Source organism: Ranitomeya variabilis, chromosome 5 (assembly GCF_051348905.1).
Source record: "Ranitomeya variabilis isolate aRanVar5 chromosome 5, aRanVar5.hap1, whole genome shotgun sequence".
NCBI lineage: Eukaryota > Metazoa > Chordata > Amphibia > Anura > Dendrobatidae > Ranitomeya > Ranitomeya variabilis.
The window spans coordinates 466,367,269-466,386,387 of record NC_135236.1 but is presented as its reverse complement, the minus strand read 5'-3'; the positions used below and the strand labels follow the sequence as shown (position 1 = coordinate 466,386,387).

General features: G+C 40.4%; 1 protein-coding gene across 1 annotated transcript in view; it reads left to right on the top strand.

The window, feature by feature from the left end:
- The first annotated feature begins 7,141 nt into the window (after window positions 1-7,141).
- NTS (neurotensin) overlaps window positions 7,142-19,119 on the top strand; it is a 77,761-nt gene continuing 65,783 nt past the window's right edge. Inside the window, exons 1-2 of the mRNA XM_077261093.1 lie at window positions 7,142-7,333; window positions 10,166-10,227. Coding sequence (XP_077117208.1) covers window positions 7,261-7,333; window positions 10,166-10,227 — 135 coding nt within the window. The 5' untranslated portion in view covers window positions 7,142-7,260. The remainder of the gene's footprint in view (window positions 7,334-10,165; window positions 10,228-19,119) is intronic.

Sequence of the window (19,119 nt, the reverse complement as noted above, 5' to 3'; positions counted from 1 at the left end):
ACTAACTAACTTTCCCTACAGGCAACCAGTTTTACCAATGTGGGGAGTGACCTAATAAATAGGAGCAGAGCTCCCCCTGGTGGCCTGGACTGTGAAATGTGTTGCATGTTTGTGATACCTGGATGCAGTTTTCCTTCTTTGCCTCCAAACGTAACATCACTCTCACCTAGAGGAAAATGACATTACTGCAACCACCAGGACCCTGGAGCGCTGCATAAGCCTTTTAATAGTTTTCAGACAGGTGATGTTCCAGGGCTTAAGACCCCTACTGATCGCTCAAAAACGTCTTTGGGTATATGCACACATTAAATATTTGCTGCAAATATCTGCATTAAAAACATGTCTCTTGACAGGAACACTGCATAAAAAAACAGTCATTTTTTGGTGCATTTTTTATGAGTTTTTCCCCATTCACATAGAGTGGGTGAAAACACTGCAAAAAACACTGAAATTATTGACATGCTGCAGATTTGAAATTGCTTTTAGGCTAGGTTCACATTGCGTTAGGGCAATCCGTTAAGCGCATAGCGCTAGCGGATTGCGCTAACGCAATGTTTCTTTAGGGTTCGCGTTCGTCGCTCCCGTTCTCCCGATCCCCGATCTGCACTAGCGAGGACCAGACCTCGGACGCACTTCGGACTCTGCAAGCAGCGTCCGAGGTCTGTCACAAAAGAACGGCACATCGCTAGCACGTGCCGAAAATGGCATGCGCTAGTGATGCGCTACAGAGACAAATCACATTGCTGTCAATGGGTGCGCTAACGGACCCGTTGCACGGCGTTAATTGCGACAATTTTGCCGTGCAACGCAGTCCGTTAGCGTTAACCCATTAACGCAATGTGAACCTAGCCTTAATCTGCAAGGAAAAAATAAGTGACATGTGCTTTAGATTTCAGAAATCTCATTAACTTAGCGAGGGCAGTAAAATGTGGTGTTTAACATGGAAAAAACGCTCAGAAAAAAATACACCAAAAATGAAAAGTGTAAACATACCCTTAAAGGTACACAGCGCGTGAGACAGGAAAGCACAGCTTCTGTCTGAGAGCTCACACACACAGCCGAAAGGAATAGGCTTTCTACAGAATCCATAGTCCACATTGTGTGTCCACTCTCAGACAGGAACTGAGCACTGGTGTTTCCTGAGCTGCACACTTCTAAGAGCATGCTCACACATTGCATTTTTGTCTGTGCTGTGTACTTGCAAGAGTTTTTGAGTGACTGATGTAGATCTTAGAACTTGGACCTAAACTGGTCTGCTTAGAAATGGTTTATTTTGCTCCACTCAGTTTTTGTGCAATATGTCATGTATCGTTAAGGGCATCTTCATATCGCATTTTTTTAGAGGCTCTGCTACTAAGGGTATATTCCTACGGTCAGTAAATGCTGCGGGTTGGATGCTGCGTACATCCGCAGCTTCCAACATGCAGCGGCCAGATGTTACAGCATAGTGGAGGGGATTTCAGGAAATCCCATCTCCACTACGTGTGGTCAAATGCCTGCGGCTTCCCTGCAGAGACGGACATGCGGCGCATCTTTCCAGACTGCGGCATGTCAATTTATCTTGTGGAGACGCTCAGTCCCCGCAAGATAAATATCACCATTGCAATGTTTTGGACGTGGTGATTCTGCACAGTTCAAAGAACACATGCCGAATCATCAGAAGCCGGCAGCGGTTTGGACAGAACGGACATGTGCTGCTTCCAAATCGCTGCCGATTACTGACTGTGGGGATGTAATCTAAAAGTGCCTGAAATTATGCTTATAAAAACTCAAAATAATCTTTCTATTAATTTCAATGGAAAAAACACTTGCTGTTCATACAGTATGTTCAGATATGTTCAGACTTTGTAGTCTCTTTCAAATGCTTCAGGGTTTTTAAAAAATGCCTGGTTGATGAAAAGAAAGTGTATGTCACTTCTCAGAAGTGGCCCCTGACAGAAAATCCCACAAACTAGGCATTGTCCAATCAAAAAGCTGAAAAAATATACAACAAAAACTATTTAAAAACTTTTCAAAACTTTTTCAGGAAGCACTACAGAAACTGAAATCTTCTCACAAAACTCCCCACAGAAGGAGAGTTCCCTGAAGCAGTTTGCTCTGGAAAACTCTAGTTGTTTCTGATAGTTGAGAAAAAGTCAGTGTGAACATACCCTAAGTGGTGAACTTATGTACTATATGTCCATTTGATGAATTATTGATTTTCTTCCTGCCCTCAAGTGATTAACTTCAAAATAGCATTATTTACAACCTTAAAACCACTTTATACCCCACAGAATCTACAGTAATAATAAGTATTACTAGACAACATATTGCACAGCATTGTACAGTTAATCACACTTAGGCCTCTGTAACATATAAAATAAATTAATAGATCTTGTGAAAGACAAAATTAATATGTGGACTATACATTTCTGTGTGATGCTTTGCAAAAAGAAGCTTAAATATGCAGATGGAGCAGATGTCCTTTATTCTTCAAGCTCGCGACTATACCAATATGTTCAGTGTTTCACTCAAAATACAGAACAGAAATTAGGCAGAAGATGAACTTATGCATGGTTTATTTCTCTGTGTTTTGTGTGAATATTCTTTTCAGGTTTCCATTTGCTGAACTACATCAGATTTGGTGAACTACGTCTGACCTGTGTGGGATTTTTTTTAATAAAATGGTGAACCAGGGAAAGTGCCGGGGAGTGATTATTTCACTTAAGCATTTTTTTTTTGCATGTTTCCGTTTTTCCTGGTTTATAATAGTCTGGGTGTCTGATGGGCACCTCTCCATTAAATACACCTGGCTTGATGTCAGCTGAGTTTTTAGACCCTTCACAGCTACATCAACCTCAAGCCCCATCACCCCAATTGCCACAATACCAGAGCAATTCGGAATAGCCAAGGCAAAGCTCCAGAGTTGGAGCCCATAATGTGATGTGCCACTTCTAGGATGACTGTGGGCTAGTATGTTTAGGCTGGGAAGTGCCCTACGGCCAGGGACCTTCCCAGCCTCATAATATCAGCTTTCAGCTGTCTGCTTTACCTTAGCTGGTTATCAAAAATTGAGGCAGACCCCATTTTTTTATCATTTATTTATTAGGTTAATACATGCACATTAAGCTCCACATTCAGATACACTAATTATATATCTGATGGATACGTATTTATCTATTATCTATCTATATATATATATATATCTTTAACACATAAAAATTGTAATTTATAGTCTGCATTCTATTCCACACATGTCACACAGACAGCACATGGATGTCTCATGGATTTCATCTGTGTGCGGTACAAGTGTGACATGGACTCATGGACTTGTATGGGTCTTTGTCATCCATACTGCCACTAAAAAGCCAACATGTCTCTGTGTGGTTCACACAGATACATGGTCCACGTGAAAGAATGGACATGTAAGAAGTTCCATAGATTATAATTGGTGTATGTGTCTCCGATACATTTGAAAACAGATGACACATGTACCGGCGACACGTACATGTGAAGGAGGCATTATAGCCTGTGTCACCATCAGGTCTGTAGCATACTAGAGACAAGATAAGTGTGAACACTGCCATAAGGGCAACTTCTCCATTATATGAACGCTTATTGGTATTCAACTTTAATAAGTGAGGCGCTATCTATTGTCTTGTGCACCTCCAGATTTAAAAAAAAAATCAATAGTATTAAATATTAAAAATAATAATGTTTCTTGGTCATTGTCAGTTTTCTGCTGGACTTTGGTGCAACACTGAGCATTGCTTATTACTGAAGTTGGAGGCAGATTTTCCTGTCCTGTCTTCTAGTCTCCCACCTTTTCTTTGAAAGTTAGCGGTGCAGTATGTAATGTGAAGCTATAGCTCTTGTGCACATAATAAAGAATAAATTGCTTGATGGTTGTTCAGGTGCTGAAACCCAAGATCAATCCAATATCATATGGAAAGCCTGCCAGGGCCGTGGGGTACTGGGTACCCGGTCCGGTCGTTGTTAAAGGGGAGGTCCATGGCCCTGGGCACCCAAGTAAAAGGGGGTAGTCATTAAAGTAATAAAATTTTGTGACGCCACCTGTGGTACTCGGTCAAGAGTGACCGACGCTGCTAAAAGGGGTCCTCTGGGGGTGATGGTGCTGCAGCAAAGATGGTTTTGCTTCCCACAGGTGAAGCGGGGTCCCCTGGGCTCCCTGTGTGTTTGGAAAGAATGATGTGACACTGGGAATAAACAGAGGACACATGGTTACAGTCTCTTTACCTGGTTTACTGGTTGTAGTAAGCCACAGTCCAGGGTACCAGCAACAGGTGTTAATGTGGTCGGCCCTGCCTGGAGGCAATCATGGATCCCTCTCCCAGGTGAGGTTTGTAAGCCTTCCTTCTAGCGCTCTTTTGTGAGGTCCTTGCTGCCTGTGGCTCCCTTACAAGGTCCTCTCTCTCCTGTCCTGAAACAGTACCCCGTATGGTGGGCAATGCGAGCCTTTTTACAGGGTCTCTATCACGACCCGGGCTCTCTGTGTACTGCTGCACCTTCAGGTGTGGGTGCGGAGAGACTACATAAAGTCTTCTGCCCTCCAGTTCTGCTGTGGGACGTGGAATGCGACACAGCCTTGGACTCCCAGTGCCCGATTCCTGCACTTCAGCTCAAAAGGTGCCCGGTCACAGTTCCCATGCAAACTCCTGACTTCTCCTTTGCTTCTCCACTCCAACATTTGCTATTACTGCAAACCTTCTGATTCTCCTCCGTCCTGGAGCTGCAGCACCACATGTGGCTGCATGCCCTAATCTGCTCACACTCCTTTCTCCTCTCAACTCCAACTGACTAACTCCTCCTACAGACCAGAATATATATATCTGGGGGAAGCTCCCCTGAATCTGGGTTCAGAGCTCCCCTTTCTGGCCTGGATTCAGAATGTGTTGCATGTAGATGTATTACCTGTTAAAGGGAATCCTCCTTGTCTCCAGGCATGACATCACCCTCCCCGAAAGGAAAGCAACATCACTGTAACAACCAGATACCTGGGGTGTTACAAATACACCACACTGCTTATGCTTGAAAATAAGCTGAGCATTTCTACCGATTAGTTTGAATCATCACTGTGGGTCTTAGGACTTGTATTATCACAGATATTACACATCAAGTATAGTATTGCTCATTAAACTTGTACAGTTTGGTTAACTCTTTCCTTTATAGGATTTCTCTTAAAAGGAGGCTAATATCAGAAAATGAGCTATTGTTTAAATCAGGTTTATGTGTTACATGTATTTTTACAGACATGTTAACATTTTTTTTACATATCACAAGCTGTATCAAAAATAAAAAAAAGAAATCTTTTTACATTGGCCACTGGGACTTTTATAGACTCTAACTTCCTATTGTTTCCGGAAACAACACATGTACATTGCCAGTTGGATTCCATCTTTGGTATTGAAGTTTCTAATGAGAGTGGGCAATGGTGATTGTGAAAGGGGAGCAGGGTAAACTGTAACATCTTCTATTGTTATTGATGAATCCTGTTGTTATCAACTGTGTATAGAGCTTGCTACCTGTCTTTCTAATATTGCCTCTAATAATATGGAATTTTGCTGAAAACTCTTGCTAAAAAGACAGTAAATGTGAGTCTAAAAATGCCCCAGTAGCCAATTTGAAAATTGTAAGACTAAAATAAAGAACGTAATATAAAAAAAACACCATTGCCATTAATAAAAAACATGTAACGCAAAACCCTCATTGACACAATAGGTCATTTTCTGACAATAGCTTCATTTTAATTATGAGCTGATTGTAGATGGATCCCATTCCATTGGAAAGTATCCCAAAGTAAGAGATGCTTTTTGATGCTCTAACTAATGGAGCTGAAGTTCTCTGTTGATTATATCTATGTATTCCAATACCTCAGCACTGTGCATTTGCTCTGTCCATTCATTTCTACAGGAGTTACAGAAGCCAAGGAAGCAGGCAGCACCTGACAATTATGGCATATCTTGTGGATATAACCACATTTTGATTACAATAATAATACCCCTTAGAGTATGTGCACACAATCAGATTTGACGTTGTGTATTTATGCAGTGTCAAACCCACAGCGGCTAGATATTACAGCATAGTGGATGGGATTTCTAGATATCCCATGTCCACTATGTGAGCATAGTCGCCTGCGGATCACCCATGGACACTGACATGCTGCGTGTCGATCAAGACTGCAGCATGTCAATTTCTCTTGCCGAGATACAAGTCTCCGCGAGATAAATTTCACCAATAGAAATGTATTGAATGCTGTAAATTCGCATGGATCAGTGAACACATGCGGATTTACCTGCATTCTATAGAAGGCAGCGCTTTGGCTGCAGCAAACTTATGCTGTGTCCAAAGCGCTGATAGTTTCGGATCGTGGGCACCCAGCCTTAGGTCTTGTTCATAAGTTCAGTATTTTACATCAATATTTGTAAGTCAACACCAGGAGTGGGTGAAGAATCTAGAAATGATGCACATGTTTCTATTACACTTTTTCTTCTGATTGTTCCTCTCCTGGTTTTGGCTTACAAATACAGATGAAAAATACTAATCAAATACTGAACGTGTGAACATGGCCTTACGGTAAAAATATGTTGGCTTACAGTAAGTAAAGCATTGCTTATTGGATAGTCATAATAGTTGAATTTCCACTACATGTCAAACATACTGTGTTGTCTTATATCAATCACGGCTGAGAGCAGGTGTTATCCGAAGATTGTCTTTCAGCTGATTGTGAGAGAGCAAACCCTTAACGAATGTCACCAACTTCATTATCGGTATGTTTGAACCATCATCAACAAAAAATGATTCTTTATAAAGCTCACATATGATGAGTTCTTTTGTTATTGATAAGTTTATGAAGCATCAAAGAAAAGTCATTCCAAAATCAATGTGTCATGAATCGTGCCTTGTGTATAAAACGTAAGAGGACATGACTTGTTCCCTATGTAAGAAATCCCAGGACGTCATTGAGTGACGTCCAAAATGAGAAAACTCTACTATTATCAATGTGCGTCATGATATCTGCAATTAGAGGATGATAAATGAAGCAGCAAGAGCTGAAAGAGGAGGAGGGTTGAGGATGTCTTCAAAATGTTCTCCTGTGGACTTGTGACATCATCCCACTGCTTATATAGTTGGGGAGGGTCCAGTATTCCCATTATGGTACGGAGACACAGAGCTGTCTATTCAGCACAGAAGAGAGAGAAGATAGAACAGTACCACTTACATTTCTGCTATTGAATGGACTTAAGTTCCTAAACTAAATCAATGATGACTGGACTAAGACTTCAGATGGTGTGTCTGATGCTCCTGGCTTTCAGCTGCTGTGGGATGTGTACAGGTAATGTACTGCTTTGCTGCTCCAGCTTTTGACTATGCTGCTGTGAAAAAGCACATTTATTGTGCTGTTGTTATGCCTCTTTCTATGAAATCACAAAACAGGATGTTTTTTTTTTTACATTATGTCTAGAAAATTTTCTTTCTGCACATTAGGAAAAATGACTTGCACATTGAACACAAGATGATCTTGATGACTGCTACCTGTACAGTGGAGTTGGGACTGTCTTTATAATGTTTGGGGTTTTTTTACTGCCCAGCCTAACTCTAATATTTTGTTTTCTCTTTAATGCTATTCTATTGTTCTAGGTGTTTTGATGTATTTCTGGTATTTTTGATCACGCATGAAAAACACTTTTCCAAATATTGCTGCCAAGATAGATTATTGGCAGAGTCAAAGTTTCTGGCATATATTCTCCTACGGTCTGAAATAGAAAAAGCTGATTTGCAACTGCTTCAAAACTTGTAACTAGTTCAATCAGAACATTTGTTTTTAAACTACCGACAAAAAAAAGGACATTATGCTCTGAACAGGACAGTTTTGGCATAGTAAAAATAATATTGGCTGTAAGTTAAAAAAAAAATATTTGGCTATATCACTGCCCTTAGCAGACTATTGTTATGATTGTAGCAACTAGGGGCTAATAAAAAAAGGTCCTATTCGTATTGTAACTTACATTTTCGGAGGTCAGAATCGATAATTTTATCAGGGACAGGGGACAGTGATTATGGATTAATCTTTGCACTGCTGACCTTGAAGTGTCATTATCAAAGGTGTATATTTGCTCATCTACGAAAAACTATGCATAATGTCTTTGGTTATGCAGGCTATTTTTCTAATGGGTTTGCAATTTTGCTAAGTAATGAGATACCCATAAAGCACAACAATAAAGTACATGAAGAACGCTCATTCCTTTCTCATCATAGCTGTTCTGCAGTCACAGAGCTGCTCATTTAATAGTAATATTCCATGATTCTCTTGAGGCTGCTAAACAAAATAGTCAATTTATCTTCCAAGTACACACAATGATTTACATAATGATTTACAGTGCAATAATCCATAAAGTCCACATGAGAATATATATATATAAATACTAATTTTAACATTTTATCTGCCTAGATATTAAGACGAGCTGCTCACTTAATAGTAATATTCCATGATTCCCATGTGACTGCAAAAAGAAAGAATAAAGTCAATTTATCTTCCAAGTGCACAATACTTTACAGTACAATAATCAATATAGTCAATATGAGAATATATATCAATATTGATCTTAACATTGTATCTGCATAGATATTAAGATGAGCTGCTCATTTAATAGTAATATTCCATGATTTTCGTGCAAAAAGAAAGAATAAAGTCAATATATCTTCCAAGTACACAATACTAGAACTTCCAAACACAATAATCAATATAGTCTACATGAGAAAAACAAAAGGGCAGATGTTTAGAGTTAAAGGTCCACAAACAAGTAGAATAAGTTATACATAGAGAGATAAAAATAACTAAAACCATATAATCTGCATAGTTATTGAGATGTTGACGTGATTAAACCGCGGCACTTGCGCTTCACTCTGCAGTTTTCGGAATCTGCCTGCCAAACGCTTAACACACTTTTTACATGATTGTTGCCAGCAAGAATTTGACTCATTTGGCAGAAGTATGGTTAATATTGCCAGCTCAGTCTGCAAAGAAAGCTTCGTGCCTATTTCTGAAAGCAGTCAGGCACATTGTTTGATAGATCTATATTAAGTCGTGTAGTGTGAACTTGGTTTCTAGGAGCAGTCGGTTGAATAGAAGCTTATCTGCCATCGAAGCTGTAAATGTTCTAACCTTTCTTACGCTTCTTCCAAAATGAATGAGCCAATAGTGCTAACTTAATAAAGGTACTGAAGAGATGAAGCAATTGGGCTCTTCGTTGAGAATAGATGTATGATATTATAGTACTGTTCCTAGAATGTAGCATTCTAGGGATAATTGACATAAATGTGGACGACTTAACGAAACACTAGTTTTTCATTTACGAGAGCTACAATATAAACATTCCGATGTCAAACATACGTGTGCACGCACAGAACACACAACAGACCACCCCGATACCTGAACATATGGATTTCTCATAATTAATCTATCTATCAATGAGTGTGAAAGCTCTCACAATTAGCAACAGTATCTCGGGAGCAGTTTTGCTTGATATCCAATATGTTGCATATATTTCATTACCTTTTCAGATATAAGGATACATACAAGACTCGTTATGTGAATTCTTATGACCGACACAACAACCAGAAAAACATGAATGTTTTAGCAGCTCATTTATTAAGGTTTTGCTCTTGCTCTAGCACGTTATCATATGGAATCGATAAAGTAAGCCATCTACGGGATCGGTTGAGAAATATTATCCTACAGTGATAGCAAAAGTTTCCATAGTTCACCATACTTACACATTCATATTGACTCCTCATATATTCTTCAGTATAGAATGTTTTAGCTTTTCTGTATCAAGCACTTATAGATTGATTACATAACCCAGATATTCATAAAGATGGAATTCTTTGGCTTTTTTGATTCCTTTTTATACAGAAATGTAACTGCATGTAATTTTGTAAACAATTTACAGATCCACAAATTATAATCTAGGACTATTTTAATTGATTTTTTAATGTATAGAATTAATAGTAAGCACAGAACTTCAAAAATATCAAGGCATCAGCTCTTTGCTGGAGATTCGAGATGCAACGTTTGCATTTGGGTGGAAGATCCCACAACAGGCAAAAATAACAGCACTCAAGTAACTAAAGCGCCATTTTATTTTTCTTCTTTCTTTTCCCATAGATTCTGAAGAGGAGATGAAAGCCTTAGAAGCAGATGTACTGAGCAATATGTACTCATCAAAGGTGTGTATTGCCTTATTTTAGAAGTCCTGTTGAAATGAATGACACCATGTTCTTATTTGTAGACTTATTGCTTGTATCAAATGGCAGGACTCCCACTCTATGGGAATAAAACCTTGGAAATAAAACCTTGATCTGTAAGAAGCTGTCACTTGTGTTTTCTCTATTAGCCAAGAGAAGAAGCATTCCTTTAATCTAGGAAAATGCACTTCTAGCATCGACTTCACCACAATGTGGCAACCATCCCTATTACCAGATCACAGAGTGCATTAAGAACATGCTGGGGATATTTTCTTTTCTTCTTATCGAGTAATAAATCCATCAATACATAGATGTAGCAGAGCTGAATTTATAACGAAACTTCATTTTTTTAAGCTGCCCCAGTTATCCACAGGAGTGTTGTTAAAATGCTTTCTGATCAAGATTAAATGATAACATCAGCTCTGCTATAGCTTGATCTTTGGTGATCAGTTTAAATTTCTTAAAATACAGAATTATTTTAGATTGTATAGTATGGAATGACTTTTTGCTCTCGTGCTTTGCGTTTATTCCTAAGCCTTACATGCTCTTTATTTTTTCCATTGTACATACTGTCTATGACATCGATTCTAAATGTTCATTTTACAACCTCGACAGCTAATTTGTTATGCACACATGTTATTAGAGCCCTGCCACCTGCTGCTTGAAATGCAAGACTGCAATGTGTAGTTTATAGAGCTGAATTGATAATAACTAATTAGAAGAATCATGTCAAAACAAACTTTCCATTGACATGTCGGTCAATAATATTTGTAGAAATATCCCATTCCTTTATACTGAATGGTGCACTACTCATCCATTCCAGCAGAAACAGTATTTTGCACATCACTTTAGCTTAAATTCCTTTTTCTTAAAGTGAATCTGTTACCAGATTTTTGCTACCTCATCTGATAGTAGCATAATGAAGGGGCAGAGACCCTCATTCTAAAGATGTATAATTTACTTTATTGGGTGCATCAGTGGTGCATCAGATTATTTGCATGTAGCAGAGGTCAGAAAGCTGACCCTGTCCACACCCCAGCTTCCTGTACATTGTCTATTAACAGCAAGCTGCATATCAGAGGAGGGGGCGTGTTTGGACCAGGGCTCACGTGCACTGTGGTCCAAGCAGACATCATCTCCTTGTGATAAAACCTTAGTTGTAAGGAAACAATAGCACATAGCCTAATAAGTGACAGATCCCTGAAATCTGTGTCTCAGCTGCTACACTATGATGTCCTCAGATTACATAGTAAAATCCTGCTGACAGATTCTCTTTAAGTCATTCATTGATGAACTGGCATGTAATTTTGCCTTTTTTGTTTAAAAAGAGGTTGTTCAGCAGCTGTGATGTGTGTAAAACAGTTTTGCATATAATGTCTGCCACAACAATTCATAAAAAATCAGTTAAAGGGGGTTCTTATAAATTTTAAAAACAGTTTCTTTAAAATCTTTGGGGGTCTGTGATGTATATCATAAGCCATAATTTTCAGTTGAACATTTTCTTATTGTTAAGAATATTATCTGTATAAATGCTATCAAAATGCCATATTGATCAGCCTAGTAAATTTAGTGACTATTAATATTCCGATATTTTACAGTAGGGGGGACCTTATCCCATATATAAAACCTAGAAATCATTTATATCTGGCAGATTTTTTTCAGCATTGAAAAAATATCTGTTCTCACTTTGAAGCTAAGCACAATGCCATGTCCTAAGAAAATAATCCATATCTTTAGCATCCATTAGCTTGTAGTAATGAAACTGCTAATTATTCAAATATGCTAATGAAGCAAAAGGGGAAACCTCCCACAAATTACACCATATTGGAAACTAGACCCTTCAGGGAAGATTTCCTGATGTGCGGTGAGCACCTTGAACCCCTGGTACTTAATAGAAGTTTATAACATTCAGCCATGAAAAAAAAAAAAAAAATGTTTTATTTTGCATTTTCACAAGGGTAACAGTAGAAACTGCACCATACAATTTGTTGTGCAATTTTTCCTGATTATGCCTTTACCCCATATGTGGGGAAAAGTACTCTTTGAGCGTATGGCAGGGCTTGAAAGGCCTGGAGTGCCATTTGACCTTTTGAACTCAAAATTTGCTGAAATGTTGGCGGACACCATGTTGAGTATGGAGAGCCCCTGATGTGCGTAAATAGTGGAAAACCCCACAAGTGACACCATTTTGGAAACCAGACCCCTCTGTGAACTTATCTAGAAGTGTGGTGAGCACCTTTAACCCCCAGCTGCTTCACAGAAGTTTATAGCACTGAGCCATGAAAATAAAAAATAATCAAATTTTCCCCACAAAAATGTTTTAACCCTAAATTTTACATTTTGAAAAGGGTAACAGTAGAAGCTGCACCATACAATTTATTGTGCAATTTTTCCTGAATGTGACAATACTCAATATATGGAGGAAAACTACTGGTTTAGTACACAGCAGGGCTTGAAAGGGAAGGAGCGAACTTTAACTTTTTGAAAGTAAAGTTTGCTGACATAATTAGTGAATGCCATGTCACATTTGGAGAGACCCTCATGTGCCTAAATAATAGAAACCCCAGAAAAATGACACCATTTGGGAAAATAGACCTCTCAGGGAATCAAAATTTGGAGATGAGCTGCGGCCACCGGCATCAGGGGCTTATCTACTGCATTCCGTAATGCTGTAGATAAGCCCCCGAAGTATCCTGAAAGATGAGAAAAAGAGGTTAGATTATACTCACCTGGGGCGGTCCCGCTGCTTTCCGGGTCCGATGGGAGTCGCGGTGCGGGGCCTCCTATCTTCTTATAATGACGTCCTCTTCTTGTCTTCACGCTGCGGTTCCGGCACAGGCGTACTTTGTCTGCCCTGTTGAGGGCAGAGAAAAGTACTGCAGTGCGCAGGCGCTGGGCCTCTCTGACCTTTCCCGGTGCCTGCACACTGCAGTACTTTGCTCTGCCCTCAACAGGGCAGACAAAGTATGCCTGCGCCGGATCTGCGGAATGAAGACAAGAAGAGGACGTCTTCGTAAGAAGATGGGAGGCCCCGGACCGGACCGTGATGCCCATCAGACCCGGACCGCAGCGGGACCACCCCTGGGTGAGTGTAATATAACCTCTTTTTCTCATCTTTCAGGATACATCGGGGGCTTATCTACAGCATTACAGAATGCTGTAGATAAGCCCCTGATGCCGGTGGTCGCAGCTCATCTTCGATTTTTGGGGTGACAGGTTCCCTTTAAAGTGGGTACGGAAAGTATTCAGACCCCTTAAAATTTTTCTCTCTTTGTTTCATTGCAGCCATTTGGTAAATTCAAAAAAGTTCATTTTTTTCATTAATGTACACTCTGCACCCCATCTTGAATGAAAAAAAAGAGAAATGTAATTTTTGCAAATTTATTAAAAAAGAAAAGCTGAAATATCACATGGTCATAAGTATTCAGATCCTTTGCTCAGTATTGAGTAGAAGCACCCTTTTGAGCTAGTACAGCCATGAGTCTTCTTGGGAATGACGCAACAAGTTTTTCACACCTGGATTTGGGATCCTCTGCCATTCTTCCTTGCAGATCCTCTCCAGTTCCCTCAGGTTGGATGGTGAACGTTGGTGGACAGCCATTTTCAGGTCTCTCCAGAGATGATTAAATGGGTTTAGGTCAGGGCTCTGGCTGGGCCAGTCAATAATGGTCACAGAGTTGTTCTGATGCCACTCCCTTGTTATTTTAGCTGTGTGCTTAGGGTCATTGATTGTTGGATGGTGAACCTTTGGCCAAGTCTACTGTATATATGTTTTTGCATCACTTTACTCTGATAGCCATACGTTGCTGATTTTTCCTCTGTTGGAACTGTGTGGTGGCTTGTTTTTTGTAGGACAGTCATTTTCAGTTATACCATTTTTATTTACATTTGTCTTTGTGATCATGCTTTTTTCCTCTTTTTGTTCAGCAGTATGATGATAAAGCATTGTTTTTTGCCTCGCTTTTTTTTTTGCACTGTTCACTAAAGGGGTTAACTACTGAGACAATGTTATAGGTCGGGTCGTTCCGGACGCGATGATAGCAAATATGTGTACTATTTTTTTTTCATAAAAATATTTCTTTATGGATACAATATACAGTATATATATATATATATATATATATATATATATATATATATATATATATATATATATATATACAGAATTATTTTGTGTTTATAATTTGTTTCGTATTTTTAAACTTTATTAGGTTTTTTACTTTATTCCACTGTCTGACTTTCACTTTTTGCAGTCTGATCGCTTTTAAACACAGCAAAGCAGTAGCTTATTTATGCTTTATAAATCTGAGCATGATCTAGCAAGTTTGCTAGCATTAGTGACCTGAATGTTGTCATGACGACATCGGGTCACCATGGTAACAACCAGTCCTTTGCGGGGGCACTGATTGGAGAGCAAAGGGTTCTCCCTCCCTTTGCTTGCTTGCTAAATACAGCGATATATAACGATCGTAGTATCTGGGGGGTTAAAGTGCCAGGAGAAGCATTGTGGGTACCACTCCATTATTGAGTGCCAGGTGTCAGCTGTCAGAATCAGCTGACACAAAGCTGCTATTACACGTGTAGAGCCCCTGTTCGTGCAAAATCGACTTGACTTATTCATGCGCCAAGGTCGGTAAGTATCAGCTGACCTGGACGTATAGATACGTTCATGGTTGGAAAGGGGTTAAAGGACAGAAGCTACTACAAGCCAATGTATAAAATATGTATAATATTATGCACTCTATCTAATATTGAGACAGATTTTGCTTTTGGATTGGTGGCATAATAAGTAGAGAGAAGCGAATATTTCAATGTTCAGTTTGGCTCATGAATGCCGAATTTGCAATATTTGCTGATTTAATCAATTATATGGCCAAATATACCTGAACATACACAGCACAAAAGCCAGTGTTTCCCACGCTGGGTGACAGTGTGGGAAACACCAGTGTAGCGCTTCTGATCGGCGTTGAAATCTTCCATGCCAGTCAGAGAGCCGCAGTTCCCACGCTGTCAAAAGGCAGCGTGAGCGCTCAGCTGTGATTGGACATGTGGTAGCGGCACCACGTGTCAGCTGATGCAAGCTGTAGTCCCATCAGCTGACACCAGTGACCGGAGGTAATTATGTCACCGCCGGTCACTGACGCTGTGCTCCCAGTAGATCAGTCACCAGTGGCTCTCAACCTGGATGGTCGCGTTTTGGCACTGTCCAGGTTGAAAACTATTAATCCTCCAGACATGGATTACGGCTTGGGACAGAGTGACAGGCAGGTATGGTATGTCGTTGTTTTTTTATTTTAGATTTGATACAGGAGAACAAGGGCTTTGGTGGAATTAGGCGTTAAGTGAGTATAACTATGTCTGTTATTTTTAAATAAAATGGAAAACTGTGTTTAGTCTTATTTCGAATAAAGGACTTTATGCTGGCTTTGGCTTTAATTATCATGTAACTATAGGATTAGTAATGAATAGGTGTCTTATAGACACCTTTCCATTAGTTATCTGTTTGCTTGATGACACCTGACAATACAAAGGTGACAGCAACCCTACAAATATCAACCCCACTTGCTGCCGCTACAGGACAATTGGGAAGAGCCAGGAAAAGCGCCAGAATTGGTGCACCTAATAGATGTGCCATTTCTGGGCGGCTGTGGGCTGCTATTTTTAGGCTGGGGGCCAAGATCCATTGCCCCTTACCAGTCAGAGAATACCAGCCCCCAGCTGTCTGCTTTAGCAAGGCTGGTTGCTAAAAATGGGGGGACCTCAAGCCATTTTTTAAATTAGTTATTTAAATATTTAAAAAATACGTTGTGGACTCCTCTATTCTTGTTAACCAGCCTTGCTGGAGATGACAGCTTAGTGTTGCAGCCCCCAGCTGTGAGTTTTGCCTGGCTGGTTATCAAAAATACAGGAGAACCCACGCAGGGTTTTTTTTTTTTAAATAATTTATTTACAGCAGAGGAGCATCTGATGAAGGCCGATGTCACACTACTGTAGAGTACGGGCAAGTGCTATGTGAGAAAACATCGCAAAGCACTCGACCCAGTGTTAATCTATGGGCTCATACTCATTTGCGAGAAAAAAGAACGAGAACAATCTAAGAAAAAATCGGATTGCACTCTGACCAATGTTATTCAATGGGTTACATCTCATCTGTGATTATTTTCTGAGCTTAAATCGGACTGAGAAAAAAAATCACAGCATGCTGCAATTTACTGTGTATCTCAGACGAGAATCGCCAATGCAAGTCAACGGATGGGAGAAAAAAATTGCACAGCACTCAGACCATGCGAGTGCTGTCCGATTTTTACGCACCGGTGTCCTTAGAAAAGCCAGAAATGTATGTGTTGCATACAGTATTGTCACACTGTCAGGTTAGAATAGAATGGATAAAATAGTTATATACACATAGAATACATAGACATATAGATGTCAGTGACACACACACACACACATATATATATATATATATATATATATATATATATATATATATATGTGTGTATTTATATTACATAGATAGGAGAAAAGCTGGCAATTCATCTGCCGTGTTCTATAAAATCACTGCAGGAGCCAATAGGATAGAATAGATAGAAGATTATTAAAAGATTATTTTTCTGAAAAAAATGGCGTGGGCTCCCACATAATTTTCATATAAAGGTTTTCGTACAAAAAACGTATATATGATGATAAATATAAAACCTTTCTGAACGCTGGTGGTCCAATCAGTGGGGCATCCAACAATCCCAAGATCTGAATTCTGGATTCTCAAGAATAGAGATTTGCAGCCTTGTGTAAAGTGGCAGTGCACATTCTCCTCTTCCACTTTATTCATTGTTTATGGGTTTGCTGGAAAAGCTTAATGTTGTGCTTGGCTAATTCTGGAAGTTCCATTAACAAAGACATTGGAGCAGAGCCCATTCCATTTAGGACTAAGCTGCAAAGCTCCATTCTCAGGACTCTATAGCCTTGATCTCTGGACTGCTGGGAACTACTGAGGGAATCAGTTGTCAGACCCCCATCATTCAGCAAGTCATCCTTTTTACCATGATCTGGTCAGACAAAGAGTAGCAGATATACCTATAAAAAGTCTAGTCAGACATAGGGTAATGGATATATCCATAAAAAGTCCGGTCAGACATAGGTAATGGACATATCCATAAAATGTCTGGTTAGACAAAGAGCAACAGATATACAGTACATACCAAAAGTTTGGACACACCTTCTCATTTAAAGATTTTTCTGTATTTTCATGACTATGAAAATTGTACATTCACACTGAAGGCATCAAAACTATGAATTAACACATGTGGAATTATATACTTAACAAAAAAGTGTGAAACAACTGAAATTATGTCTTAGATTCTAGGTTCTTCTAAGTAGCCACCTTTTGCTTTGATGACTGCTTTGCACACTCTTGGCATTCTCTTGATAAGCTTCAAGGGGTAGTCACCGGGAATGGTCTTCCAACAATCTTGAAGGAATTCCCAGAGATGCTTAGCACTTGTTGGCCCTTTTGCCTTCTCTCTGCGGTCAAATAGCCCTTACACAGCCTGGAGGTGTGTTTGGGGTCATTGTCCTGTTGAAAAACAAATGATGGTCCAACTACACCGGATGGAATAGCATGCCGCTGCAAGATGCTGTGGTAGCCATGCTGGATCAGTATGCCTTCAATTTTGAATAAATCCCCAACAGCGTCACCAGCAAAGCACCCCCACACCATCACACCTCCTCCTCCATGCTTCACGGTGGGAACCAGGCATGTAGAGTCCATCCATTCACTTTTCTGTGTCGCACAAAGACACGGTGGTTGGAACCAAAGATCTCAAATTTGGACTCACCAGACCAAAGCACAGATTTCCACTGGTCTAAGGTCCATTTCTTGTGTTCTTTAGCCCAATCAAGTCTCTTCTGCTTGTTGCCAGTCCTTAGCAGTGGTTTCCTAGCAGCTATTTTACCATGAAGGCCTGCTGCACAAAGTCTCCTCTTAACAGTTGTTGTAGAGATGTGTCTGCTCCTAGAACACTGTGTGGCATTGACCTGGTCTCGCTGTTAACCTGCGATTTCTGAGGCTGGTGACTCGGATAAACTTATCCTCAGAAGCAGAGGTGACTCCTGGTCTTCCTTTCCTGGGGCGAGCCTCATGTGAGCCAGTTTCTTTGTAGAGCTTTATGGTTTTTGCCACTGCACTTGGGAACACTTTCAAAGTTTGCCCAATTTTTCAGCCTGACTGACCTTCATTTCTTAAAGTAATGATGGCCACTCATTTTTCTTTACTTAGCTGCTTTTTTCTTACCATAATAAAAATTCTAACAGTCTATTCATTAGGACTATCAGCTGTGTATCCACCAGACTTCTGCACAACACAACTGATGGTCCCAACCCCATTTATAAGGCAAGAAATGCCACTTATTAACCCCTTTCTGACATCGGACGTACTATCCCGTTGAGGTGGGGTGGGCCCGTATGACCACCGACGGGATAGTACGTCCAGCGTGATCGGCCGCGTTCACGAGGAGAGCGCGGCCGATCGCGGCCGGGTGTCAGCTGACTATCGCAGCTGACATCCGGCACTATGTGCCAGGAGTGGTCACGGACCGCCCCCGGCACATTAACCCCCGGCACACTGCGATCAAACATGATCGCAGTGTTCCGGCGGTATAGGGAAGCATCGCGCTGGGAGGGGGCTCCCTGCGGGCTTCCCTGAGACCCCCGGAGCAACGCGATGTAATCGCATTTCTCCGAGGGTCTCTTACCTCCTCCTGCCTGCAGCAGGCCCAGATCCAAGATGGCCACAGCATCCGGGTCCTGCAGGGAGGTGGCTTCACTGCGCCTGCTCAGAGCAGGCACCGGGAAGCCTCCAGGAGCTGTGCACGT